The sequence below is a fragment of the Hemicordylus capensis genome, chromosome 5 (genome assembly GCF_027244095.1).
Source record: "Hemicordylus capensis ecotype Gifberg chromosome 5, rHemCap1.1.pri, whole genome shotgun sequence".
NCBI classification, from domain to species: Eukaryota; Metazoa; Chordata; class Lepidosauria; order Squamata; family Cordylidae; genus Hemicordylus; species Hemicordylus capensis.
This window is the reverse complement of record NC_069661.1, coordinates 259,047,434-259,073,259: the sequence shown is the minus strand read 5'-3', so window position 1 is coordinate 259,073,259 and position 25,826 is coordinate 259,047,434. Positions and strand designations below refer to the sequence as shown.

Genomic DNA, 25,826 nt, shown 5'->3' with positions numbered 1-25,826 from the left:
CCACCGCCAAGCCAGGCCACTGACTGGCCGCCAGGCGCCAGCAAAGCAATGGGAGGGCGCAGGCAGCGCAGAAGGGACCGCTCGTGGGGAAGGGGGCACTGATACGCTCCCTTGACTGCTGCAGCGCTGCTGCACTGAGCAGGAAACATTTGTATTAACAAAAAATTAAAAAAAATTAAAAAAAATTTGGTCATGGCGGTGCCCCCCACGTGACCAGAAAAGATGGCGCCCGGGGCACATGCCCCCCCTATAGTTACGCCTCTGCACCCGAGGGCACTGGCAGGGAAAGGGCTGGGGAGAAGGGACGTCCTCCTCAGCTACGCTGCACCACCTCTCGGCTTTCGCAGGAGGCTCCCCCACATTCCCTCCCTCCCTCGGATGTGGGGGCACACGCCCCAGGCGCAAGAGTTGAGGGCAGTGCTGGGGCTGGCTGGAGGTGCAAGGCGGGGCCCAGGCCGTCAAGAAGCAAAGGGAGGCCGGCACGGGCGGGCAGCAGCTGCCGCTGGAGGAGAGGGCTGTTAGCCCCGGGAAACCCCTGCGGGCTGCCTCGAGCCACGGACGTGCAGCAAGTGGGAAGCCGCCCTCAGGCCCAGGTGGGCGAAAGGAAAGCCCCGATCTTGGGGAGCGCGCGTGGGGGCAGGAAGGTGTCGTGTCGGGCAGGATTTGAACTGGAGAACCCACGAGGGCCTCTCCTCTCCTCTCCCCAGCCCTGTGCTGCTTCTCTGCTCTACCCGCCCCCCGCCCCTGCATAGCACGTTGGCGGCCCCTCCCCGATCTCCCCTCCCCCGAATTCCGCCAGGATGGCGGCGCGCGGTGTGTGTGTGAGAACGAAAGCCCTCCCAGGTGGCCTCAGGTAACGCGCCGCCCCCCCACCCTCGCTCGCAGTCCCGGCCTAGCAGGGCTGTTGGGAGCTGACACGGGAAGCGCCTGGTGGAGCCTTCAGGCGGCGTTTCTTCTGAGCCCTCCCACCCGAGGACCCAAACTCAGGACAAAACTCCAGCCAGGCAGGCAGGCAGCCAGCCAGCCCACCCTTCCTGCCGAGCGCCCGCCGCCCTCCTGCCTGCTGGCGTCTCCCGCGGCGGACTTCCGCTTGGAAGCTCCTCGGGGCGCCAGGAGCTGCAGCAGCAGCAAGCAAGCAAGCCCGCAGGAGGCGGCGGCTGCTGCCGCCTCGAAGCCCAGCCAGCCCGAGACCGCGAGCAGGACGCCGCGCCTCCCGCGCAAGCCGCTGCCCAGCGTGGCTCTGGCCCCGCAGCGAGCGAGAGCCAGCAGCGCCCACGAGAGGAGCAGCAGGACGCGGCGGCGGCGGCGGCGCTCCCTCCTTCCCGGAGAGCCGAGCCCTGCGCGGGCGTCCCGTGTTCCTCCGGCCCGGGGCGGGGGCTGCCCGGAAGGAGCGTCCACTCGGAGCCCCGCCCCGTCCAGGAGGGATGCAGAAGCCGCAGCAGCTCCAGGGTCGGGGGGCCGCCTTGGGTAAGCAGCACGGCAGAAGCATGGCGGAATTCGTATCGTGGTGCCGGCGGCGGGGTGCATCACCATCGGGCCGCAGCCGCGCGCGCCCCCCTCCCGCGCGCCTCCCTCGCAAGGCGTCCGTACCCCCCGCCGGGCTGTGCTGCAGGTCCCCGCCCTCTGGAGGGAGCACAGACGGCTCGGGCAGCAGCGGGGGCTGCCCCTGCGAGGCTCGAGCCGCGCGGCTGAGTGGCGGGGCCGAGGCGAGGCGAGGCCGGGCCCCCGACCCTGAGCAGGGCAGCCGGGGAGCCTGCCTCGGGCTTGGGGCTCCGCGGTTCTCCCGGGCGCGAGGGCGAGGCTTGGCGTCTTAGTAGGAGGTCGGGAAAGGGCGAGAGGCGCGCTCTGTACGTGCTCAGAGGCCGGTGGTTCTGCAGCGCTTCCCGGGAGGGATCTGGCGGTGGTGGGGCTGCCGTGCGCTGGCTCTGGGGTTCTGGAGTCGACAGCGACTCGACGGCCCACTTTACTTCAAGGGCAAGGGAGTGTTTAAAATGAGTTTCTCCTGATCTGATTTGCAAAGCCTTATTTTGAAGCAAGTGTATAAAAATAGACTTTTGGTGGGGGAGGGGAAATGTTTAATGCTCATTTTAGCAACTTCTGAATTACTTCACACATTTAGCTACTTTCAAGAAGTTGGTGTATCTTAGTCCATTACAAGCTTATTAAAAAGACAATATGTAAGTTATTGTATACGAGCCACTGTTACAAACACAAAGCAAAATAAAATAGTAGTGATTAAGGGGAAACATGTTGAGAAAGAACCATTTTCTTATATTTTGCTATTTAAGCCATTTTCAGAACTTTGTTGCTTAAAAAAAAAAAGAGGAACACACAGATACTTTAATGGAGGAGGGGAATAGAGGGGGGGGGAATTCACCCCCACAGACCAGATTAGAGCTATAAGCAGTTTAGTATCTTCAGGAACAAAAGGCAGGAGCAAAACCAGATCCATCTTGTTCCTGCATTTCTTCTTCTCTCTTATTCATGTTAAAGGTTTTAATACATTTGAACTAATTTCCTCACAAGTAGGTATATACACATTTGTATTAGAACAATTTTGGCTTATACTTTGAAAATGATTTTTTTAAAAGTCTAAAAGTCCCCCCCCCCCGGTATACACACGGTTCGTGGGGTTGAGTGGGAAGAGAAACACAGTGGCTTAAGCAAGGGGAACAAATGACACTCTCATAAGAACATAAGAACAGCCCTGCTGGATCAGGCCCAAGGCCCATCTAGTCCAGCATCCTGTTTCGCACAGTGGCCCACCAGATGCCATTGGGAGCCTACAGTCAGGAGTTGAGGGCATGCCCTCTCACCTGCCATTACTCCCCTGCAACTGGTATTCAGAGGCACCCTGCCCTTGAGGCAGGAGGTGGCCTACAGCCCTCTGACTAGTAGCCATTGATAGACCTCTCCTCCATGAAGTCATCCAAACCCCTCTTAAAGCCATCCATGTTGTTGGCTGTCACCACATCCTGTGGCAGAGAGTTCCACAAGTGGATCAGGCATTGTGTAAAAAAGTACTTCCGTTTGTTGGTCCTAGATTGCCTCCTGGCAATCAATTTCATGGAGTGACCCCTGGTTCTAGTGTTGTGTGAGAGGGAAAAGAATCTCTCTCTCTCTCCACTTTCTCCACACCATGCAAGATTTTATAGACCTCTATCATCATGTCTCTCCGCAGTTGTCTTTTTTCTAAACTAAAAAGCCCCAGGTGTTGTAGTCTTGCCTCATAAGGAAGGTGCTCCAGGCCCCTGATCATCTTGGTTGCCCTCTTCTGCACCTTCTCCAGTTCAACAATGTCCTTTTTAAGATGTGGTGACCAGAGAATTGTACTCAGTACTCCAAGTGTGGTCGCACCATAGTTTTGTATAAGGGCATTATAATATTAACGGTTTTATTTTCAATCCCCTTCCTAATGATCCCTAGCATGGAATTTGCCTTTTTCACAGCTGCCGCACATTGAGTCGACTCTTTCAACGAGCTGTCCACCACCACCCCAAGATCCCTCTCCTGGTCCGTCACCGACAGCTCGAATCTCATACACAAAACAAACAGAGAAGGGCTGGGGTTTGTTTGTTTGTTTTTGTTTTTAAAGTTTTTGTTTTCCTGGGGGAAGAGGAGCCCAACAGCCAGCTTCCACCTCCCATTCAGCAACTCCATTGTGCTTGTGGCAAATTGCAGTAAATTCAGAGGCCAGCCAGAGCAGAGGAGGCGCACATGACCCAGGAGACCAAGATAGGCTGCTAATGCGAGAGGACAGGGCTAGCAGTACGAAGTGAAGTGGACCCTTTTCTTTTGACGCTGCTGAGGATCTGCCGATCTGATTCCAGATTCACAGGGGGTACAATTGCACACACACACACCCCGGATCTGCCCCTGGCTGCTGCTCCCTGAGTTCTCTCTTGTCCTTTGCAGGTGCTGCCCCTCCCTCCCAGCTGCTGGGGGTCCTCTCTCCACCGAGGGGCCCGGCAAGTGCCTGCACTGCCGCCCAGGCCACGCGGTGGGTGGTTAAGCTCTGTCTCGTGGGCCTGCTGCTGTCTCTGCTCTCGGCTCTCTCGGGACTCCTGGGCGACCTGGTGCCGTGCCTCTCTGGCCAGTGGATGGAGCCGGAGGGCAGCCGCCTTGTGGACGGCCACTCCCGGGGAATCGCGGGAGGAGACGTGAAGCTCGGGGCCCCCAAAGCCCTTGGCTCCTACACGTGAGCGCCTTGCTAGGCCTGGGCCAGCATGGAGGGCTGTCAGTGGAACCTCAGCGGAGCCAGGGAAGATGGGGCACCGCTTGCCCCCTGCCACTTGGATGCGGGGGCCAGTCTTCTGGATTATTTGGGCAGGAGTTGGAACCTGGATCTGAAGCTCCCTCCCACAGCAAGCGGAGCTTCTGGAACTCTCTGCCTCTGACTTTCTGCTGCAGGACATGAAGCATACTGATGACTCGTGACCACTGGGGGGGGGGTTATATGTGCCGGGCTCACCCTCGCCCCCCCCCCACCTTTTGTCTCAGACTCTGGGTGCAATCCCTGGGCCATGGAGCCCTGACCTCTTGCCTGAGCATCTTGGCTTCACCCAGCGGCTACCTGAGTCCCAGTCCCAGCTGCTGTGTGCTGTTTCAACCCCAGGCCGGGGGCCCGAGAGGGGAGGGTGGCTGACCCACACCTCCGTTGGCAGTGGGGAGCCCAGTGAGGGCCGTGCAAGACCCCCCCCGCCGTGCTCTCAGCTTCTGAAGCAACATTCTGGGCGGCTGTAATCGGGGGTGGGTGGGGCTCTCAGCACCCTGGCGTAGGGTCCCTGCCTGAGTGGGCTGGAACCTGCCACAGTGGCCAAGGCGTGGCACAGAAGCCGCCTTCAGCTGCCCTCCTGTTGGCAGTGTGGGTGGCTAGCAGAGGGGGCAGGAGACTGCTGGGGGGCTGGGGGCCTGATCGCAGCAGGGGCTGGCCTCCTAGAAGGGCAGGTGGGCATGTGGCCCTCTCTTTAAAATCCCCAAATCCCTTGGCGAGTGATGGTGTGTCTCTCTGGTGGGGCTGCACCTGTGATCCTGAGCTTCTGTTTCTTGGTGGGGGGCGGGAGGGAGAAGAGGGAAATAGGGCGGCGGGGGGGGGAGCCTGAGGCTCTTGCTGGGCTACAGCTTCAGTGGCGGCTGGGGATGGTGGGAGTTGTAGTCCAGCAAGAGCTGGAGAGCCTCGGATTGGCCACTCATGAAATGGGGCTTGCTTGCCAGGAGGTTTATAGGATGTGGTCTCTGGTGCCCCCTGTGGGCTGCTGGTAGAACTGCAACGTTGCCAACTCTTCCTGGCAACGGAGGCTTTAGACCTGGGAAGAAGGATCTCTCCTCTTGGTGCTGGATTAATTGTGCCTCTTCTCTTGCATCTGACTGAAGAAGCTGGGGTGTGGGCTCTTGGCATGGATGCATTTTAGCCAGCGTTTGCTGCAGCATCAAGGGCGTGTGCCCTCCTCTCCCCCCGCCCACCACCTCAAGGATGGGGAGAGGGATCTCCTTGGAGAGCTGGCAGCTTCTGCAGTGTGCTGTTGTTACACTTTAAAATAAATGCGTGTAAACTTTGAAAATCTCCGTTTGCACTTTGGTTTAATCTGCGGGGCACACACACTCACACCCAAGACCCATCCATTCCTGAAGGATTCTGTGCAACTTGGAAGCTCACTTCCCGCATTTTCAAGAGCAGAAGGTTGGCCTTGTCTTGTGTCTGCTTGGTTGCTACGGCCCTCACTAGGCACCACCTGCTGTTTCCAAGGAAGTAGCCACGCCTGGCAGTGTGACATCACAGCCCCAGCCAGGTAGCCCCACCCCTCTGTGATGCGGGCCCTGGGTCAGTCTGCTTGCCTCAGCAGCTCAGCAGTGCCCCCTGCTGGGCTGAACAGCAGAGCCTGGCTGGAGGTCCCCCAAGGCATGCTCACCTCTTGACTCCAGCTGCTGCTGCTGCTGCTCCCAAACAGCCCCATGGCAAAAGGGGAGGTTGCCTGCATGAAGCGTGGGCTGGAGGCGGGGCAGCTCTGCCGGCTGCTCCACTCTCCGGACTACAACCTCTTCCCCAACTCGGCTGTCTTTGAGAGCAACTTTATCCAGGTACCTCCCACCCCAGCTGCCTTAGGTGGCGGGCGGGGTGTGTGTGTGTGTGTGTGTGTGTCTCACTGGGCTGAGCGGCATCTGGCGGCGTAGGCCATGGTGGGGCAGTACAGGAGCATCTGCACCCATGGGGGCCGGCAGGATGGAGTCCAGAGGAGTGCACCCTTGGAGGCAGGAGGCTGCACACGAACTCCCTCCTCTCTGCAGGGCGAGGGCAAAGGAGCATCCTGTGGGAGGTGGGCTTGAGGCCTCCCGCTCCAGCCGCATGCGTGGGCCAAGCCCAGCTGCCTCCCGCCTGGGGGAAGACTCTGCCTCGGAGGGCAGCCGCCTCTCTCCTCCCAGCCTCCTGCGGCTTTCCCCGAGGAGGCAGTAGGAGGCAGTAGCGTCTCTCTCCAGGCACAGCTGGGAGAGTGCCTGGCTGTTGGGGGGGGGGGTCAGGGGTGTTGGCCCAGCCCTAAAAGGGGGGGGGGGCGCTCTCTTGGCAGGTCACAAAGAAAGGAAAGTGGGTGGACATCACCAACCTGCCCACCATTGTGACCATGGGCGTCACCTCCTCGGACCCCTGCCTCCCGCTGCCCAACGTGCTGCTGATGGCCAGGCACAGGATGCTGGCCAAGGACCTGCTCTGGGACGACGAGGACGAGTTTTCCAAGTGCCCCACCATAGACCTGACCAGGTAAAGCCGCGGGGGGCCTGGAGGCCTAGGTCATTGGGGCTCATGTCCTCTCTTTTTGCCCCCAGCAGGGGGAGTGTGTGTGTGTATTCTCGGGGGCACTTATGTGCAAGGCCCAACTTTGCCCCTTCCCCGGGCAAGGGTAGCCTGTGGGAGCCCCTCGCAGCTGCCCCAGGAGGACTTCAGGCCCCTCCAGGGCTCTGCCTGCTGCTCCCCCCCCCCAGTGGTGTATCTTCCCTCCCCACCGGCTGGCCGCCTTCCTCCCCGTTTCTCTTTGCAAGAGCAAAGCATCCTGCACTGCCAGCCCTGTGCCTAGCAACGGAGGGCTTCTGGCAAGGGGGGCGGGGTGACGTACCGTGTTTCCCCGAAAATAAGACAGTGTCTTATATTAATTTTAGCCCCCAAAAATGCACTAGGGCAATTAGTGGCACATCAGAAATTACTGCTAGGTCTTACTTTTGGGGTAGGTCTTACTTTCAGGGAAACAGGGTATGGATGGAGCCGGCTTGGCCCGAGCCCGTCTCTGGTCTTTCTGGCTCGCTCTTGTCCACCTGGACTGGCAGCAGCGGTTCTCCCAAGCCTCCGCCCTTTGCCTTTGCCTGCAGGGAGAGGTGGCCAGGGATTCTGCGGGCCAAGCAGCCTCCCCTCTTAGGGCTTAGCTCTCCCTCCCCTTTGCGGGCCCCTCTCCAAAGCCTGGCCGGCTGGATGTGGGAGGCTTCCGCATGGCAAAGATGCCCTTTACTGGGGAGATTGGCAGCCTCTCTTTCAGCCCCTAAAGAAGTGCTCTCAAGGCAATGCACAAGACTTAAAAGTCACCGAAACTCAAAGAAGCAAGAAGATGAAAGTGGAGGGAGGGCACCTGACATCACACACACACACACACACACACACACACACACACACACACACACGGCTCCAGGGTCTGTGCTGGCTCCTTCCAGCCTTCATGCTCCGCTTCAGGTGTGATGGTGACCTGTAAAGGCCTCCATGGTCTGGGTGCTGCAGGCTGCTTGTCTGCCTCTGCTCTGCTGTGTCCTTGCAGGTGGGATGATGCCAGGGTGGGCCTGGAGTCGATCTGCCAGTGAGGCCGGAAGGTGCAGGCAGAGGCCCAGGGGTGGGGTGGGGTGGGGTGGGGGTGGTCTGCTGCTGCTCAGCTTTGGAACGAGCTCCCTCTGCCACCTCCGGCTTGCTGCAGCCTAGATCTCTTCCGCAGGCCGGCTTCTGGTATCCGGGGCAATCTGGGCTTTGAATAATGAGGATTATTGTGACCCTCCTTGAGCCACTGTGATGGCTGGGCTGCCATCCCAGTATATAAGATCCTCATTGCCTCTCTTGGGTGATCATAAAAACTGTGAATGACTAGTTAGTGCTTCTCATGGTAATCCCACAGCAGGATCATGACCTGTGTGTCCCTTTCCACACCTGCCTTTTCCAGCTCCAACTGCTGGGGATTTCTTGACCAGAAGGCAAGGGGGCTTCCAGTGCCACCCCCTTCACTGGCTGTCAATCTAGAATATCTTGGTTGGGGGAGAGCGACAGGGCGGGGTGGGGGGAGAAATAGGCAGTTGTTTCCTTATTGGCTTTTGTCATAGCTCCTACCAGAGCTGGAGGAGGGGCAGTGGGAGTTCACTGGGGTTGAATCCTTGACTGTAAGGGATTCACAGTCGGGTGCCACCATCCACTTTATTTTGGTGTGGGAAAACCTACTCTCCATATAAGGTTCCTGGGGGAGGTTAAAGTGGTAAAAGAGTCAGTGTGGTGTAGTGGTGAGAGTGTTGGACTAGGACGACCAGAGTTCAAATCTTTGTTCAGCCACAAAACTCACTGGGTGACCCTGAGCCAGTCGCTTACCTCTCAGCCTAACCTACCTTACAGGGTTGTTGTGAGGATAAGCATAATCAGGTACACTGCTCTGGTCGACTCAAAGAAAAGAGTGGGATATAAATGTAATAAATAAATAACTCATGTAATAAATAAATAACTCTCTCTAGAAGGGCTGAGCAGTCCTAGGTCTCCAGAGGTGTGTGACTCAGGCAGACCCAAAAGGAAGAGTAGCACACTTCACCAACAAAGGTTTATTATTAGATTAAACAAGATTATGCGATAAGATCAATGGTCTCTTCATAAAGCAGATTGTAAGAGAGAGACATTTTCATTAACCAGACAACTCAGATTCAAGCAATACAATACAGGAAAACAACTTCCCCCACATGTCTAACTGAACTGGTCCCTAACTTACTGCTCACAGCCAGGCAGGGTCTTCCTGCTGCCTCCAGGCTGTGGCTTCTCATTTCCCCAGCAGCTTCTCAGCCAACTGCTTCCTCAGGGCACTCTTGGGGCAGAACTAACAGAACAATGCTTTCTCTTTCTGCTGCTGGTGGCTGTGAGTGTGCAGTTTCCACCCAGCCCTCTGGATGGGTCCTTCTGCTTTGAATTTCCTGGGCTTTCCCCCTTGTTAGGAGAGTCCCCACCCCAGCATTGCTCTCAGTGAGCACGTGTCATCCCCCAAAGCCTCCCCATCACTACGTCCCTGCTGGGCATCTCTTGGCATCTTGCCAAATAGCCACCAACCATGCGCCCAGCTCCTCCTGGGGCGCCTCCTTTGCTCCTGTTTGGTCCCCTTGGGCTTCCACCACGCTCCACTTCCCCAAGTGGCAAGATGCTCCAGGGGCAGCCTAGTCCAGATTGAACTTCCTCTGGCTGGGAGAGTCGCAGAGGCCGGTGGAGTCTTGGTCACACACAAGATATGCAGTGCCCGGGTGGAGGCCGCTGGGCAGCCCTCCTGCAGCAGGCAGCCAATCCTCCTACCCTGCTTTGGACCCCCCCCCTCCCTGGGTGCTTCCCCTTCAGCCCCCTGACAGCACACACTGCCCCCCTCCCAGCTGCTCTGGCATGGTCCCCACTGCACATTAAGGTCTTTGAGAGAAGCCTGTTCTCTGGAGTGGCTGGGAAACGTGTTCCCTGTAGGTGGGCTTCAGATCATTACCAGCCTTTAAAAGAGCCCTAAAGATGCATCTTTCTAGCCTGGTCAGTGGTTTTTTAATCAGTGTTAAATTGTGTTTAATTTTTAATTGTTTTAATGGGCTATTTTGCTTATATCTGTTTTTAGTTATGTGACCCACCTAGAGCCATTTGAGTTAGGTGGCATAGAAATTAAAACAATAATAATTTCAGTAGTTTGATGTAAACCACTCTGAGCCATTTTTTGAAGGGCAGCATATAAATAAAATAAAGAAATAAACCACCCCTCTGCCTGCTTCTCCTCCTCCTCCTCCTCCTCATGCCCTCCCTTTCTCCCCATCACGTACAGCTCCACAGGATTCAGAGCAGTGATCTCTCTAAAGGATATTCATCTCTGGGCAGAATAAGTTTTGTTCTGGGCAGCAGGATCCAGGCCGTGTGTGCGCACTGTGTGCATTCCAGGCGGGGCCCTTCGGCTTCAACCTGAGCGGGCTCCAAAATGGACTGAGCAGACACCAGCCTCTGTGTGACACATGCCCACCTCCGAGGGAGCACTGACTCAGAGTTGTGCTGCTGTGCTCCAGCTGCCCCAGGGTGTGGCTCATAGGGGGCAGGAGGTCCTTGCCTCCACCTGGAAGCCCCATTTTGCTCAGGTTGGTGAAGGAACTCAGGAGCCTGGAAGGAACCCAGCAGCTCCTGCAAGGCCTGGATGGGTAGGACCCCCCAAGCCCCTCCTCAGCCTCATAGGTAGCCCTCTGGGGGGCTCCTCACACACCACACTGTCTTTTTAGGTGAAGCTGGAAACATTTTTTAGGGATTTGCCTGCAAAATGAAGTCTGCCAATGTAACCAACACGTCTGTCACTGGGGCATACTTGCCAGGACCCTTGGCTTGCTGGCCAGTCTGTGTGCCAGCATCCCTAAGGGCTCTCTAGGGATCCACCCCCTTTCCAGTTGCTAAACAGGGGCGGGCTGCCCAGTCTGGAAGTGGGACGCTTCTGTGGCACCCTCCCAGCAGGGGTGTGTGTGTGGGGGTGGGGGGGCCTTTGGGGCAGCCTGCCCGGCCCGGCCCGGCCCGGCCCCTGACGGCCTCTCTCGCTTCTGCTCAGGCTTCTGCCCCTCCGCTACATCCGGCTCTCCGTCCACAACCCTGCCCAGCGCATTCTGCGGCTGCAGACGGTGACACGGAAGGTGTATTACCTGCAGCTGCACCAGGAGCACCCCAACGCGGTCTTTGCCCTGTGGGGCCGCCTGGCCACCATCCTGCAGAAGGGCCTCTCCATCACCACCAAGGACCCCAACATCCACATCCGCCACAGCCTGGTGTCCAGCGGCAGCAGCCCTTCCAGTAGCTCCTCTGCGGAGGTGAGGCATCCTGGCAAGCTGGCAAGCTAGCCCCCCCTCGCCCCCCCCCGGTTTGGCCCGTCTGGAGATACCTCTGGGTGCACTCCAACGTCGGGGGCTGCTCTGGGGTTGTGTGGGGACAGTGGCAGCTGCAATGAGCGACCTTGGCGGGTGGGGTGGGGGGAGTGAGCATCAGCGGCAGAGCTTTGTGAAGGGGGGAGAGAGGTCTGTTGGGCTGAGTTTGGTGCCGGAGTCCTCTGGAAGGAAGAGATTGGTGGGCAGGAGGAGGGGCAGAGAGGCCCCAGGCCAGGGCCCCAGCCAGAAGCTAAGGGAGCAAAGAGACGGGTAGCAAGTGAAAGGGGGCAGCACAGGCCCCGGACTGCCAAAGGGGGCCCCCAGGGAAGGGGTCACGGTGGAAACGAGAGATGGCAAATGCGCTAGCAAAAGCATCAGGGCGGATGGCCGGCTGCCACGGCTGCCTCCTAGCCCAGGGGGCACCCTCCGGCCTCCCGCACCCCCCTCCCACAAGACATGCCACGGGGGAGGTGGCACTTAGGGTCCTGCCTCAGGTGTGCCATGGCCTTGGGTCACCACTCTGCAGAAAGGAGGACATTGGCCTAAGGGAAGTCCATTGGCTGTGGGCAGGAGCCGGGGCCAGGACCGCTGAGCACATCTGCAGGAGGTGCAGTGGAGGAGGCCCTCTGTGATGAGACGGGGGCTATGCCATGCTTTCCTGGGATCTACCCTCAGTAGCAATTGCCCTGATCCCCATTTAGGAGCACGCTGCTCCTTCGAGGTAGGCTGCCACCAGCTGAAGAGTGATCTAAAGCCACTGGCTCAGGCTTAGTCGTGGCTTCAACAACCAAGAACTGACTGGCTTGGGACTTAACTGGCACTGTGCAGCCAGAGTCCACACAGCCCAGCTGCAGACAGCAATATATTGTTCCGAAAACAACTCAACAGTAGTGCATGAGCGGGGAAGAGTTTTCGCAAGTACCCTCCAGAACCTTTTAAACCAGACAGAAGCCACTTCTAAGTATAGGAAATGTATTAAGAAACAAAGAATCCTTGACTGCAAAAGATTCACAGTAGGCTGCCACCATCCACTTGATTTTTATGTGGGACAAACTACTTTTTCCACACAAGATTCGGGGGAGGGGGCGGGTAAAGTGGCAAAACCCTCCCTAGAAGGGGCTGGACATTCCTAGGCCTCCAAAGGCATGTGACCAAGGCAGACCCAAAATGAAGAGTAGCCCACTTCACCAACAAGGGCTTATTATCACATTTAAAAGAAAAGCCTATGCAATGAAAAACAATTGTCTTTTCATAGAGCAAATGGTAAGAGAGAGATAGAATTTTTTTCACTAACCAGGCAACTCTGATCCAAGCAATACAATAAAGAAAAACAACTTCCCCCACGCGTCTAACTGAACTGGTCCCTATCTTACTACTCACAGCCAGGCAGGGGTCTTCCTGCTGCCTCCAGCCTCCAGGTGGTGGCCTCCCATTTCCCCAGTAGCTTCTCAGCCAGCTGCTTCCTCGGAACACTCTTGGGACAGAACTAACTAACAGAACCAAGCTTTCTCTTCTGCTGGTGGTGGCTGTGAGTGTGCAGTTCCCGCCCAGCCCTCTGGATGGGTCCTTCTGCTTTGAATTTCCTGGGATTTCCCCCTTATGAGGAAAGGCCCCCCTCCCAGTGAGGCCTAATCCTCCTTCAAATCCTTCCTATCACAACAGACATAAAATAAGGAATTGGGGAAAATAGGGGAAGCTGGAAGTAAGGAAAGCCGTAGGCAGGTCCTTGGCTGACTGAAGGAGCATCAGTCTCTACAGCAACTCCCTTTCTGGGCACTGTTGCAGCTGCAGACTTGGTGCCTGGTTGCTGGCAACCCATGACTGTGCTGGGGGGGGGTGTTATTGCCCCCTATTTTATAATGGTTAGAGTGGGGAGAGGCTTCCTCACTCTTCCAGAGATAGGCAGCTCTCCTTTTGGAGAGGAGAGCTGGTCTCATGGTAGCAAGCATGACTTGTCCCCTTAGCTAAGCAGGGTCTGCTCTGGTTTCCATTTGAATGGGAGACTACATGTGTGAGCACTGTAAGATAGTCCCCCCCAGGAGATGGACCTGCTCTGGGAAGAGCATCTGAGGCTCCAAGTTCCCTCCCTGGCAGCCTCTCCAAGATTGGGCTGAGAGAGATTCCTGCCTGCCACCTTGGAGAAGCTGCTGCCTGTCAGTGAAGACAATACTGAGCTAGATGGACCGAGGGTCTGACTCAGTATGTGGCAGCTGCCTATGTTCCTATCCAATGGAAAGAGCCAGCACATCTCTGATGTAATGCTGGTCTTATCCAATCCAGGGCTGAGGTTTTCCCTCCAGACTGGAGGTTCCTTCTGCTTAGTGGGTCTGAACTTACCTGTCTAAAGGTAGGTCTGGTTTGAGCTGGTCCCCTACTGTGGAAAAGGGGTTAGGCCTGTAGCTGGATAGCTCTGTCCCTTCCATGGCAAAAGCAGGGATTGTCCCCATTCAGTAACCAAAGCGAGGCACGGCCCCCCTTCAGGGCCCTGTGGGTGGAGTGGAGGTCTCCGGCCTTCTGGAGCTAGGAGGGAGACCTGTGTTGCGACACACACCCTCTGACAAGTCCTCTGGGCAAGTGGTGTCTCGGGCTGTGATGAGCATCCTTCAGGGCTTGTATGTGGCTCCAGCCCATTAGAAGTCCGAGGTGGGAGCCAAGCATCGGCCGAGAGACCCCCCCCCCCACTGCCCAGCTGCTAGGAAGCACTGGGGAAAGTCTGACCTTGTGTTCGGCTTGCTGGACTGTCCAGTTAGCTTTGCTCCCCTGTTCTTGGGCCAGGAGGAGGAACCTGACCGTGCCAGTCAAAGAGGGGCAGCGGTGGAGAGAGGAAGGGGACGCACGCTGCTCCCAGGCTGCCAGCCCATGCCCAGCGGGGAGAAGCGATGGCTAAGCCTGGAGCATGTGCTGTTTAGGCACACCTCTTGCCCTGCATCTTCCGGGGAGGGTCCAAATATTGAGGTTTGCTGGCGTGAGCAGGAAGCAGAGTGCAAACCAAACAAGCGACACACTCAGCAGGCAGTGGCTGACCCGGGCTCCAAAGAGCAGTGGGGCTGAGGGAGGAGAGGAGAGCTGGCCTCGTGGGAGCAAACAGGACTTGTCCCCTCAGCTAAGCAGGGTCTGCCCTGGTTGCATTTGAATGGGAGACTAGAGGTGTGAGCACTGCAAGAGCTTCCCCTCAGGGGACGGAGCCGCTCTGGGAAGAGGAGAAGGTTCCCAGTTCCCTCCCTGGCAGCATCTCCAAGATAGGGCTGAGAGACAAGATTCCTGCCTGCCACCTTGGAGAAGATGCTGCCAGTCTGGGTAGACACAATACTGAGCTAGACAGACCAATGGCAGCTTCCGATGTTCCTTCCTATGAGGAGCAGGGAGGTCTGTGCAGGATCCTCTTGGAGACTCTGCCTGGAGAGCCAGAGAGAAGCCTCCCTCCCTCCCTCCCTCCCAAACACACTCTCAAGACCTGCCAGTCCCAGAGTGCCTGCTGGCATCGCTGGGCCCAGGCAGGAGGAGGGAGGGACGCCAGCAGGAGGCAAGGCACGGAGACCCTCAGACTCGGGAGAGCAGTGCCGTGGCCTGGCCTGGCAGGCCCTGGGATGAAGGAGCACACATAGGTCGGGCAGGTGGCCTCCGCCCTCGAGGACCACCCTGGCTTCCCAGGGGCAGGGCGCAGCAGCAGCACTTCCCGGGCTTCTCTGCCAGCTGCCTGCAAGGCCGCCCTTCTGGGACGCCTGGCTAGGAATACAGGTCATCAGGCATCTGGAAACGGAAGGAAGGGGCACTTTTTAAAAAGACCCGTGAGAAGTTCAAGGCCACCAGTCCAGCCTGCAGACACCGAAGCTCATTCCTGGGTGGGCGGTTTTGAATCCCAGACCTAGAACTGGGCAAGGAGGGCAGAATCGTCCAGGGGGTCAGTCCTGCCCTGCGCGATGAGGGGGCCTGTCCGGCTCCTCCGGGGAGGCGACTCCCTTGATAACTGAGCCAGGAGGCCCCTTCCAAGTGGCAGTTCTTTTTGTCTTTTGCCAGCGGAGAGCGACTGGCCCTATCCAGCCCCTGCACAGCATCCTTCCAGTGGCTGTTATGGTGCCCACCTGACCTCCTTTGAGCCCTTTTGGGACAGAGGGCGGCCATCTTGTTTGTTTGTGTCTATGTAAACCGCTTTGAGAACTTTGGTTCAAAAGCAGTGTATAAATATTGGTTGTAGTTATGGTCGGATTCCCCCCCCCCATCCACCCACCAGCAGCAGCACCACTGCTGAGGAGCACCCCCCCACCAGGCCGCAGCGCCAAGACCGGAGGGGGGGCCTTCAGCTCGGTGGATCTGGTGGGGCGCAGCGGCAGGGGAAGGAGAGCCCCCCCTCACGCTCCTGCCTTGTCTTCTCTGCTTCTCCCCCACGGACACAGCTGTACGACATGGGATCGCAGAGCCCCAGTGTGATGGGGAGCGTGGGGCGGAAGATGACGGGCGTCTTCTCCCAGCTTTCAGGAAAGCCTTCGAGCAGAAAAGAGAGCCAAAGAAAGTAAGTGGCCCCTGCAGTGCCAGCCACGGGGGGGGGGAGCCTTTGCTGCACACGCAACAGGAGCTGGTTCAGGGGCACCCCTTGCAGGGGGAAGCCTCTCTCTGGCCAAAGAGACGAGGCTCTGCTGCTGCCCATCAGAGACAGGGCTGGAAGGGCCCAGCGGGGAAATGACTGGACTAGCAAGCCGGAGGCTGCTGGTTCGAACCCCCGCTGGTCTGTTTCCCAGACTATGAGAAACACCTAGACTGGAATGGGCAGCAGCAGCAGCGATCGAGGAAGGTGCTGCAAGGCATCATCATCATCTCACACTGCATGGGAGGAGGCCATGGCCAGCCCCTCCTGTACTCTACCAAAGTCAACCACAGGGCTTTTCTGTGGGTGCCAGGAGTCGAAATCAACTCAGTGGCACACACTTCACCTTTAGACGGGCAGGAAACACAGGAGACCCACCCATCTGCCGAGCAGGAGACTCTTGTAGGCTACTAAGGGAGGGGTCCCTCTGACCACAAGCCCAGAGCTAGAGATGGGAGCTGCAGTTCCCAACCTGGGGTCCTCCAGATATTGCTGAACTGCGTCACCCCCAGCTACAATCTGTTGTTGCTAGGGATGATGGGAATTGCAGTTCAGCAGCCTCTGGAGTATCACAGGTTGGGGCAGGGATTCCCAAGGCTGGGTCCTCAGATGTTATTGGGCTTCAGCTCCCATCATCCCCAACCAAAGTTCACTGGGGCTGGGGATCATGGGAGTTGAAGTCCACTAACATCTGGGGACCCAGCAATGAGCATCCCTGGGCTGGAGCATCCCTGACAGAAACATGGCCAGCTGCTACTTGATGACCTCCACCCCCCGCCCCCCGGTCACTGGTCCCACTATCAGACTGCTCTTAAGAATTTCTCTGGATGTCCAGCCAGTCTGCCCTGCTGCAGCTTACAGCCATCAGTGCTGCTGGGGCAGCAGAGAACGAGGCTTTGTCCCTTTCTGCGTGGCAACCCTTCAGCTTTTGGCAAAGTGCCATCATGACGTCCCCCCTCACTCTTCTCGGCCATTTTCCTTGCTCTCCTCAGAACCTGCTTCGATTTTTCAGCATGTCCTTTAAGTGCAGGGCCCAGAATTGAGCACTGTACGCCCGATGAGGTCTGGCTAATGCAGAAAAAAGTGGCAATATTCAGGGGTGTAACTATAATAGGGCCAGGGGAGACAGTTGTCTGGGGGCCCACTGCCTTGGGGGCCCCCCCAGAGACACGTCACATGACTGATTCCCCCAACTGCACACCCGCCCGGGCTGCCTTCAGTTGTATTCATCCTCCGAAACTGATGTGAGTGTTAAGACCTGGAGCGACCAGAATAGCTTGTCTTTCTCTAGAACTATTAAATGACTTGCATCGTCCACAATTCACAAAACTTTTTCAAAAATAATTTAGGATGATGTTCTATTGGGGCACATAGGTGATAGATAGATAGATAGACAGACAGACAGACACACACACTTACTATGCTTTTTGTTACCACTGTTTAGCCTCATTAAAGATTTCTTTACTTCATGAGCTGAGCTTCAGGGGGGGGGGGCATTTTTAAAATCTTGTCTCTGGGCCCACTCCAACCTTGCTATGCCTCTGGCAATATTACTCATGACTTGGAAATTCTGGTTCTTTTAAGGAAGCCTAAACTCGCATTAGTCTCTGTTGCAGCTGTATCCTACTGTAGACAGTCAGCTTGTGGTTGGCTGCAGTCCTGAGCTCCTTTTCACACGTGTGACTGCCAAGGCCATCCCATCCTGTGCTTTGGACTTTTGATTTTTTTTTAATTTTTGGCCAAGTGCATACCTTTTCATCTCACTCTGCTGAATGTCATGGTGTTGCTTTCAGCCCAGTTTTCCATCCTATCAAAGTCTTCTCTCTGGCCCTTCATCCCAAAAGCCGCAGATAAAATGTCGAAGGGAAGCAGACTCAGGACGGAGCTCAAAGCCTCCCTCCCGTTTGACAAGCAGCTGTTGGTAAGCAGGCCTTGAGTCTGGTTTTCCAACCTGATGCTGGTGGGATCATCTGGCTCTGGTGTAACCAGTTTGCTCACCAAAATATCAAGGGGAACTTTGTCAAACACTTTGCTGAAAGAAATCAAGGTAAGTTATGTCCACAGTCCACTAACCTGATCAAAAAGAGAGGTTAGTCTGGTAGATTTTATTTCTAACAAATCCATGCGGACTTCTACACATCACTGCATTATCATTGAGATGCATGTAGACTGCTTTATCATCTTTCCGAATACCTTTGGACTCTCCAGTCTGCAGTTTCCCAGGCCCTCCTAGTTGCCCCAGTCTTCAACAACGAGGAAATCAACTCCCCTCCAGTCTTATGGCATCTCACCCACTCCCCAGGAGTAATCAGAGATGATCAACTGAGTTGGGAGAGTGCATCAGACTGTCCTTAGTCCCCTCCCAGGATGCTGGTCCTCTGGCCCTGAATACGTGAACTCCTATAAAGCCAAGAGGCCCTCCTTCCTGGCCAGCTTCTGACCAATCTTGGACTGGAGTCCTGCTCCTCCTTTGTTCTGCATGCTCCTGATTGGAGATGGAATGCAGTTCCCCTTGGGGGAGAAGAAGAAGACAGAGCCAAAATGGGCATTCAGGGGGCATCTGGCCTTCTCTTTGTCACAGGCCCATCCCCCGGTCCTTCCTCTTCCTTCAAACATACCTGAAAAAGCCCACCTTGTTGCTCATGGCACCCCCTGCCAGCCTCGGCTTGTCCTTTCCTGACGCTCTTCCTGCAAGTCTCGGCTCCTTGGCTGTCTTTGCCCTTGGTGACATATCCTTTTTTTTTTTTTTGGCTTCACCTCTTCACTAGCCACATGGGCTTCTTTGGATGTCTTCCAGTTTTCTCTCTCATTGCTTTTGATTGTACCTTTAGTAACTCCCCTTTCAGGAATTCCCACCCATCTCGGCCTTCTTTCTAGCCATCAAATCCTTCTTCATGCTTCTCTGAGCACATTAAAACCTGCTTTTCTGAAGCCCACGGTACGTGTTTGATTACACTCACCATTAGCTTCCCATAAGGTCAAGAATTCCAGTTTTCCTTGCTAAGTTCCCATGACTTTGACATCCTTGACCAGCTCTTCCCTATGGCTTAGGATCAAGTCAAGGACTGCCAATTCCTCCCTCCACCTTCTGAAAGAGGAAGTTGTCAGCAAGGCCGCTGGTGAGGAATTTGAAGATCTGCTGCTTAGTGGAGCTGGTCTCCCAGCAGATATCAAGGTAGCGGAACCTGTTCAACAGAAGGTTTCAAGGCGGGAGAGATTAAGAAAAAGAGAGTTCCCTGTTGCAAAAGGGCTCACCATCTTAAGAAAAAACCCAACCCTAAAGGAGACACCACCAGCAACAACACAGGAGGGATGCTTTGGTGGGGCTGACTAGGGCCACTTGTCCCCCCGCCCCGCCCCTGTCCACTTAGCTGGGCAACTCATCCTTCCTATCCTCGGCATGGCCAAGGGTGTTGTAGATTCCAAACATGGAGCTGTCTTTATTTCCTTCTCCCCTCTTTCTTTTGCCCAGATGCTCTCTTCACTGGGATAGCATCATTCACTCTCTTGGATTTAGCTGCGCCGGGCAGTGTCACTTGTTCCCAAGTGGGTGAGCAAGAAGAAGGGGGTCCTCCTTCTCACTGGGCTTTGTGGCCCCCTTCCTCTGGATCCAGGCACCTGGCAGCCCCAGACGGCACCTGGCCGCCACCCTCCTACTTCTTCACAGGGAGCCCCCAACCCTGCTTCTCTTCTCCTCCACTTCATGGAGGGAGTGCTGGAGGATCCCTGAAGGGTTCGTCACGTTCCTTCTCACCTAACAGAGCCGGCTGTAGCTGTCCTCCTCCCTCAGGGCCACCCTTCTTGGGAAGATTCTGGAAGTGATTTTGGAGTTCCCACGGTTCAGAATGCCTTTGGGCTCTCCTGCTCCTAACCATCGCTTTCTTCCGTGCGCTTCCCTCCCCAGGAGGCCAGGGGTAGAAGTAGAAGGCCGCTCCCCCCCCCGCCCCCTTCCAGCAGACCAGCCAGATTAGCCTTGCTGGAGGTACAGAAAGTGGGCACAGGCACTGCAGGTCACCCCCACAGAGCCCTCTCTCTCCATCGCCTTCGCTCCCTCTGTTGACAGAACGGCCTTGGTGGGAAATTGGCCGAGTGCTTTGGATGGGGTGGTGGTGCTGCCACAAAGCATGGAGCGGACCGAGGGTGAAAGGCAGCCCAACCCCAGGGAGCTGGCGGGGATCTCTGCTTGGGTCTTCTGCTGCCGAGAGAAGCTGCAGACAAGCTGCCACCCCCACCCCACCCCACCCCACCCCTGACACATTCCCAGGCCAGCCTTGGCAGGAGCAGAAGAACCAGTGAGGTGGGGGAGGTGGGTGGAGGGAGCTAAGGGCAGCCCCAAGACCAGGGCGGGGGGGGGGGAAGCAAGTTGTTCATCTTCTTTGCTGAGGATTGATCAAGTGACAATTAGTCTGCAGGTCAGGGATGCAGATTTGAAGTAAGCTTAAACATTGGTTAGAGCCATTCAGAAAGCTGGAGAAGGCGGACCAGGGAGAGGCCACAGAATCTCCTTCCTAGTTTCCCAGAAAAGGCTGGAGTGGCTTCTGATGCGTTACAGAAACTTAAGTGTCCACATCCAGGGCTGGGGGCTGGACTGGGTGGCCCCATGTGTGCCCTCCAGAATTGGTGGTTCTGTAAGGAAGTGTGTGTGTGTGGGGGGGGGTTCTGAGAAAAGCCAGATTGCACTCAGAAGTACCTGGATGCCCTGTCTGCATAGAGCTGTGACTCCCCAGAGAGCAACCGAGCAGCCCTTATATTAGCAAATGTGAAGGGAGCCCTCAGTTCTGGCAGTTGCCCGGCTGTCATTGAGGTTGCAGCCCTGTGCATGCTTGCTTGGGAGTCCGTCCCTTCTGAACTTAGTTTGGAGTAAATGTGGATTGGAGCCCCCTGCACAACTGCAGGCCAGGGGCGTAGCAAGGTTGTAGTTGGCCCAGAGATAAGATTTGAGGACGATGCCAGTCATTGAATGGTACTAGAGAAAGACATGCTGCTCTGGTAGCTCCAGGTCTTAACACTCACCTCAGTTTGGGAGGATGAATACAACTGAAGGAAGCCCGGACGGGTGCACAGCTGGGGGAGTCAGTCAGGTGACTTGCCTGGGGGGGGGGCAAAGGCAGTGAGCCCCCAGACGACTGTCTCCCCTGGCCCTGTAATAGTGACTTCCCTGCTTCAGGCACTGGCTCCACGACCATCTTAATGACAGATAAGGCCTTAACCTTGGGGCTTGCCCTGACTCAGAAACGTCTTTTTTTTTTTCCTTCAAAAGATTGTTTTGAATATCCAGCTTAAAGAAGAATTCTGTGCAACTTGAAAGATAGCAAACTGTACTGTGAACGTGATGTTAATCCTGTGAACTTTGTTGAAATGGGTCCATTTGGCTTCCTGGTTTTAAGTAACAGAGAATATTCATACGTCGTTCTGTGCCTCCCCCTCCCCTCCAGAGTGTCCTTTCAGGGACTTCCAAGCGAGAACCAAGAAGATGCCCAAGTCCAAGGAGACGTTTCTCCTGTCTCCAATGACCTCGAAGGTACGAAGCCCCACAAGCCACCTTCCCTCCCAGCATCCAGCGTCCCCTGGCCCTAAATGCCGCCGCCGTCCAGTATCGGATGTGCCAGGGGAAAGCATAGGAGAAGGGTCTGGAGGAGCCCAGTAGCAAAAGCGCCTGCCTGCCTGCCTGCCTGCCTGCCTGCGGAAGGGCCCTTGGCTGAGCCCCTCCCCGACCCCAGCAGCATCTCTGACTAACAGGGTCTCCGTCCGGATAAGCAGGCTTGGAAGCTGCCCATCCCAGGAGGCGGCCCTCCCTGGGCTTCGAACGGCTGGTCGGGCTCAGTTTAAAAAAAACCCACCAAGCAAGAGGCATCGAGTGTCCCTGCGGAGAGTCTCCACCAGGTGGAGCCAAACCGAGCTCCTCGTGGCTTCACCCCAAGCAACCCGAATGGTCACGGCTGCGAGCACAAAGTCCAGCCGTCGGAAGCGGGCCCGGGGGTGGGGAGGGACGGCTTCTCCCCAAGGCTCGGCATGGCCTCCAAAGCCCCGGGAGCTGCAGCAGGGCAGACCAGTAACTTGCTGGGGGAGGGTGGACGTGGAGTCGTGGGTGGCCGCCATCCTGTCCCAGAGTTCCAACGGTCTTGCTTGGCCCGGCAGCAGACCCAGGGAGGAGAGAGCCCAAGGAGAGCCCAGCAGCTGCAGCAGGGACTCGGGGGTAGACGGCCTCCCCCCCTCCCGTCCCGACAGGGAGGGAGGTGCTGCTGCTGCTGCCGCCGCCGCCGCCGCCCTTTAGCGATCAGGGGGTGCCCCGCCGCTCCCCCATTCCACGCACCGAAACAAACTCCTCCCCAACAAGCCACGCTGATGGAGCAGCCCCCGCCGCCGAGTAAGAGGATGAGGGCGAGCGCGCGCGCGCAGGCTTTCAGGGGGCGGCGGATCTGTTCTGCGCGACCCGCCGCTTTGTGCAGCCAGATTCTCCCCCCCCCGCCCGCCCCCGCTTACAGCAGGAGCAAGGGGGGGCGGGGGGCGGGGGTCGTCCTGCCGCCCTCACCGCGCTCTTCTCTGCTCTGCCTCGCAGTCCTCTACTATGACCTGCCGCCCCGCGGGGTGTGCGCGGCGCAGTGCAAAGCGCGGCTGCTGCCAGGGACGCCCTCCAGCGGCAGCGAAGAGTACGGCTCCATCCGCTCGGACCTGGACCTCCTGCCTTGCCTGGACGGCACCAGCCACGGCCTGTGGCAGCAAGAGACCCCGTCGTGGCAGCAGCCTCTGTGCCGGCTCAGCAGCCTGGTGGCAGCCGCCGAGTCCTGGAAGTAGCAGCCCCCGCCGCCCGAAGGAGGAGGACGGGGGCGCGCCCGGCGCGGCGGAGGCGAGAGCCGCGGGCAGCCCGAGAGCAGTCAACCGCTACCGGGGGGGGGGGGGGGGGCGCCTCCTGGCTTGTCAGTGCCTCTCTCTGGAAGGGGCTGTCGAGCTGCTGCTGCCGCCGCCTCCTCTCGCTGGCGTGGCTGGGCAGGAGGAAGGAGCGGGGGGGGGGCAGTCCCTCTCCCGGCGGCCCTGCCAGCCTCTCTGCGGTCTTGATCTCGTCCGGTGGGGCGAGGCGTGGGGAATCTCCCGCCAGCACTACTTGAGGGGGCGCGTGGCCTTGCGGAGGGGGGTCCTGCTCTGGGGAGCCCCCACCACACTCGTCTAGTGTTTGGGGCCAAGGAGTGGGGCTGGCGTGGGGGGAGTCAGCCTGGCCAACCCCATAGGCCGCCTCGAGGGCGCAACAAGGCTCCAGCTGCCACCACCCCCCCCCCGCGCCCCGCCAGGTCTCGGCCGCGAATAAAAGGTGATTTGCTTTCGCAAAGAGGGCGCTCTTTTCTGCAAGGCTGGGCGGAGGAGGAGGGCCACGCCGCGTGGGGGCCGGAGAGGGCAGCCCCCGCCCTGATGATGGGCAGGCCGGCATGGCCCGGGGAGGGAAAGAGCCCGGCGGCAACGGGCGAGAGCAAATATTTGGGGAAGGCGGAGGGCTCGCTGGCGCAGGGCTGCCCTGGGGCACCACCAGTTAATTGGCATGAGGGTTAAAAGAGGGGGGCCCAGAGCGGCCGCCCTGCCTGCCCGCCCAGCAGCCCCACGGACCGCCCTGCCTGGGGCAGCTGACATGATGAGGAAGCTGCTGGGGGGGGGCTTTCCTGGGCCCAGCCCTGAGGGTGGAATGTGTGGGCTGCAACCCCTTGATGTCGGCTTCCCACTTGGGCTGCTTTCCAGGTTAACCCCCATCACAGGGTCAGACGGGTCTGCCAAGTGTGCTTCCCTAGTGCCTGTGTGGTGCCACCGCAGTCCCTGCCCTGCAGACAGCAAGGGGCCCTTTGCATTCCCCATGCCGCCTTTTGGGTTTTATTTTTGCAATGGAGTGCGATACCGTTGCATGTGCCTTGCAGAGGCATCCAAAATGTGAGGGTGTCACAACACAGGCAGAGGGGAGAGCTGGCCTTGTGGGAGCAAGCATGAAGACTTGCTCCCTTAGCTAAGCAGGGTCCACCCTGGTTGCATATGAATGGGAGATGAGAAGTGTGAGCACCGGAAGAGATTCCCCTCAGGGGACAATGGAGCCACTCTGGGAAGAGAGCATCTGCAGGTTCCAAGTTCCTTCCCTGGCAGCATCTCCAGGATAGGACAAGATTGTGTTTTTTTTAAATAGGACAAAAAAATTTTATTGAACCAACAAACTACCAAAGCATACAGTACGCTGCCAAAGCACAATTATATACAAAGTGGTTGTTTGTACATCATATATCTACAAAGATTTACACACAAGGATTTGGAAACCCACAAGGTTATGAAGTATATGCAGGCAGAACTGTAACTCAGGGGTGGGGGATTACAAGGCACATCAGGTAATCGGGGGGGGGGGTTACGTCCAACGTCCATTTCCACAATTTGTCCCATTGCTGTTTAGAAGAGATACTCTTGTCTTTTTGCACATAACCATACAAACTTTTCCAGAAGAGATTTACTGTCTCATCTGCGTGAACCTCTTGGCCGGGTCTTCCCTCCCTATTCCTATGCAGGAGCATTGCATAAATGACATACAGGTTTACTTACCAGATTACGAGAAGGGGAATGTTCCAATTCCCTAGTATGAGGGCACCCGTTCTGTCCCGTTTCCTTGAAGGTTTCTTTCTGGACCTCGAAAGGAGGTTCTATCGCTCAAACCCAAGGTTAGTTCTTCCCAAGTCTGTTTTTCCAAATCAGGCCACTCTAACAGCTTGCTTACTCCCTGCCACACTCTTTTGGCTTCCACACACTCTTTTAAGAAATGTGAGTGGGTTTCCCTGAAAGTCTTACCTAGCTCACTAGCTTTCTGTTTGCAGGTGATTTTAGGGCACTCTTGCTGGTCCTCTGGGAGCCATGGCTTAGCCGCGCTAAGTGGTAGTACTTGATGGTATAAGTGCCACCTTGTTTCCCATAAATGAAAAGGGACTTTTTTCTCCTTAAAGAGAGCGATAGGGTGATCAGGTTGCAACAAGTACTGTGAAGTGCGGTGTTTGTAGCGTTTACGTTCTAAATCAGGTTTTAAGAAACCCACTTCTAGAATCTCTCCATAAATTGTTTTCCTTAGCGGCTTATCTCCAGGATAGGGCTCAGAAAGATTCCTGCCTGCAACTTTGGAGAAGCCGCTGCCAGTCTGGGTAGACAATCCTGAGCTAGACAGACCGAGGGTCTGACTCAGTAGATGGCAGCTTCCTAGGTTCCTATGTAAGCACACTTGGCAGTTTGGTATGACTGTGGTAGGGGCTAATCTAGAAAGCGTGCTGGCTGTTGTAGGAGTTTGAGATTCTGGGGATCATTTTCAATACGACCCTGCCCAACCGAAGCATTTTGCCCCTATGGTGGTAGTGTGGAATCTGGAAAGCGCCCAGGTACCTCCTTGGGTAGGGATCAGGTGAGCAGATGCCAGCGCTGGCAGCACTCCTGGCCAGCTCAGCTCTGCAGGTGCAGCTGATCCATGGACTGGTCAGATTTTTATAGCGCCCTAAATACAATCTCAGGGCGGTTTACAATTTAACCAAACAACTAAAACCTAAAAAGCTTGTAAAAACAAATTAAAATTACCATCGATTCAACTTTAAAACATCATAAAGTAAAAGCCTGATGAAACAGGAGGTTTTCAGGAGTCTTTAAAAAAACAAGCACAGATGAGGAGATTCGGATTTCGTTTGGGAGCGTGCATGTTCCAGAGCCCAGGGGCAACCCTAGAGGAGGGCTGGATTGGGGTCGCCGCCACCACTGGCCCTCTCCCGAGGATGAGGATGGGCAGGGGTCACGAAGAACAAGGAGCCCTCCGGAGTCCTAGTGCTGTGCAGGCAAGAGAAGCTGCGTCTCTCAAAATCCCTGTCTTCCCCACAGTGACTCCAAGCCCCCAAGCCCTGCTGCTTCTGGCTGGCGCTGGGGGCCTTGAAGCCTTTCCACCCAGCTCGGCTCAGCACAAGCTCCCCCTCCCACCCCCACCCCCACCCCCCTTGTTTAAACAAGGATTTGGGGCTTACGTGGCCCAGGAAACTCCTTTTCGCTCCCGTGTTTGCCCAAGTTCTCAAACCTGATCCTGAGCAAAGAGAGCTGCTTTCTGGGCACAGGAGACCTCTCTGGGAACTGC

General features: G+C 56.8%; 1 protein-coding gene across 2 annotated transcripts; it reads left to right on the top strand.

Moving 5' to 3' along the window:
- The first annotated feature begins 867 nt into the window (after positions 1-867).
- On the top strand, positions 868-23,004 carry GARIN1A (golgi associated RAB2 interactor 1A). Of its 2 annotated transcripts, none has more exons than XM_053251606.1 (6): positions 868-1,467; positions 6,564-6,754; positions 10,821-11,076; positions 15,525-15,640; positions 21,148-21,233; positions 22,272-23,004. In XM_053251606.1, exons 2-6 carry the CDS (start codon positions 6,618-6,620, stop codon positions 22,505-22,507), a joined length of 831 nt encoding a protein of 276 aa, XP_053107581.1. In that variant the 5' UTR covers positions 868-1,467; positions 6,564-6,617; the 3' UTR covers positions 22,508-23,004. The 2 variants fall into 2 exon arrangements, with proteins under 2 accessions (XP_053107581.1, XP_053107580.1); XM_053251605.1 differs by lacking the exon at positions 868-1,467 and adding an exon at positions 5,817-6,078.
- Positions 23,005-25,826: the final 2,822 nt, after the last annotated feature.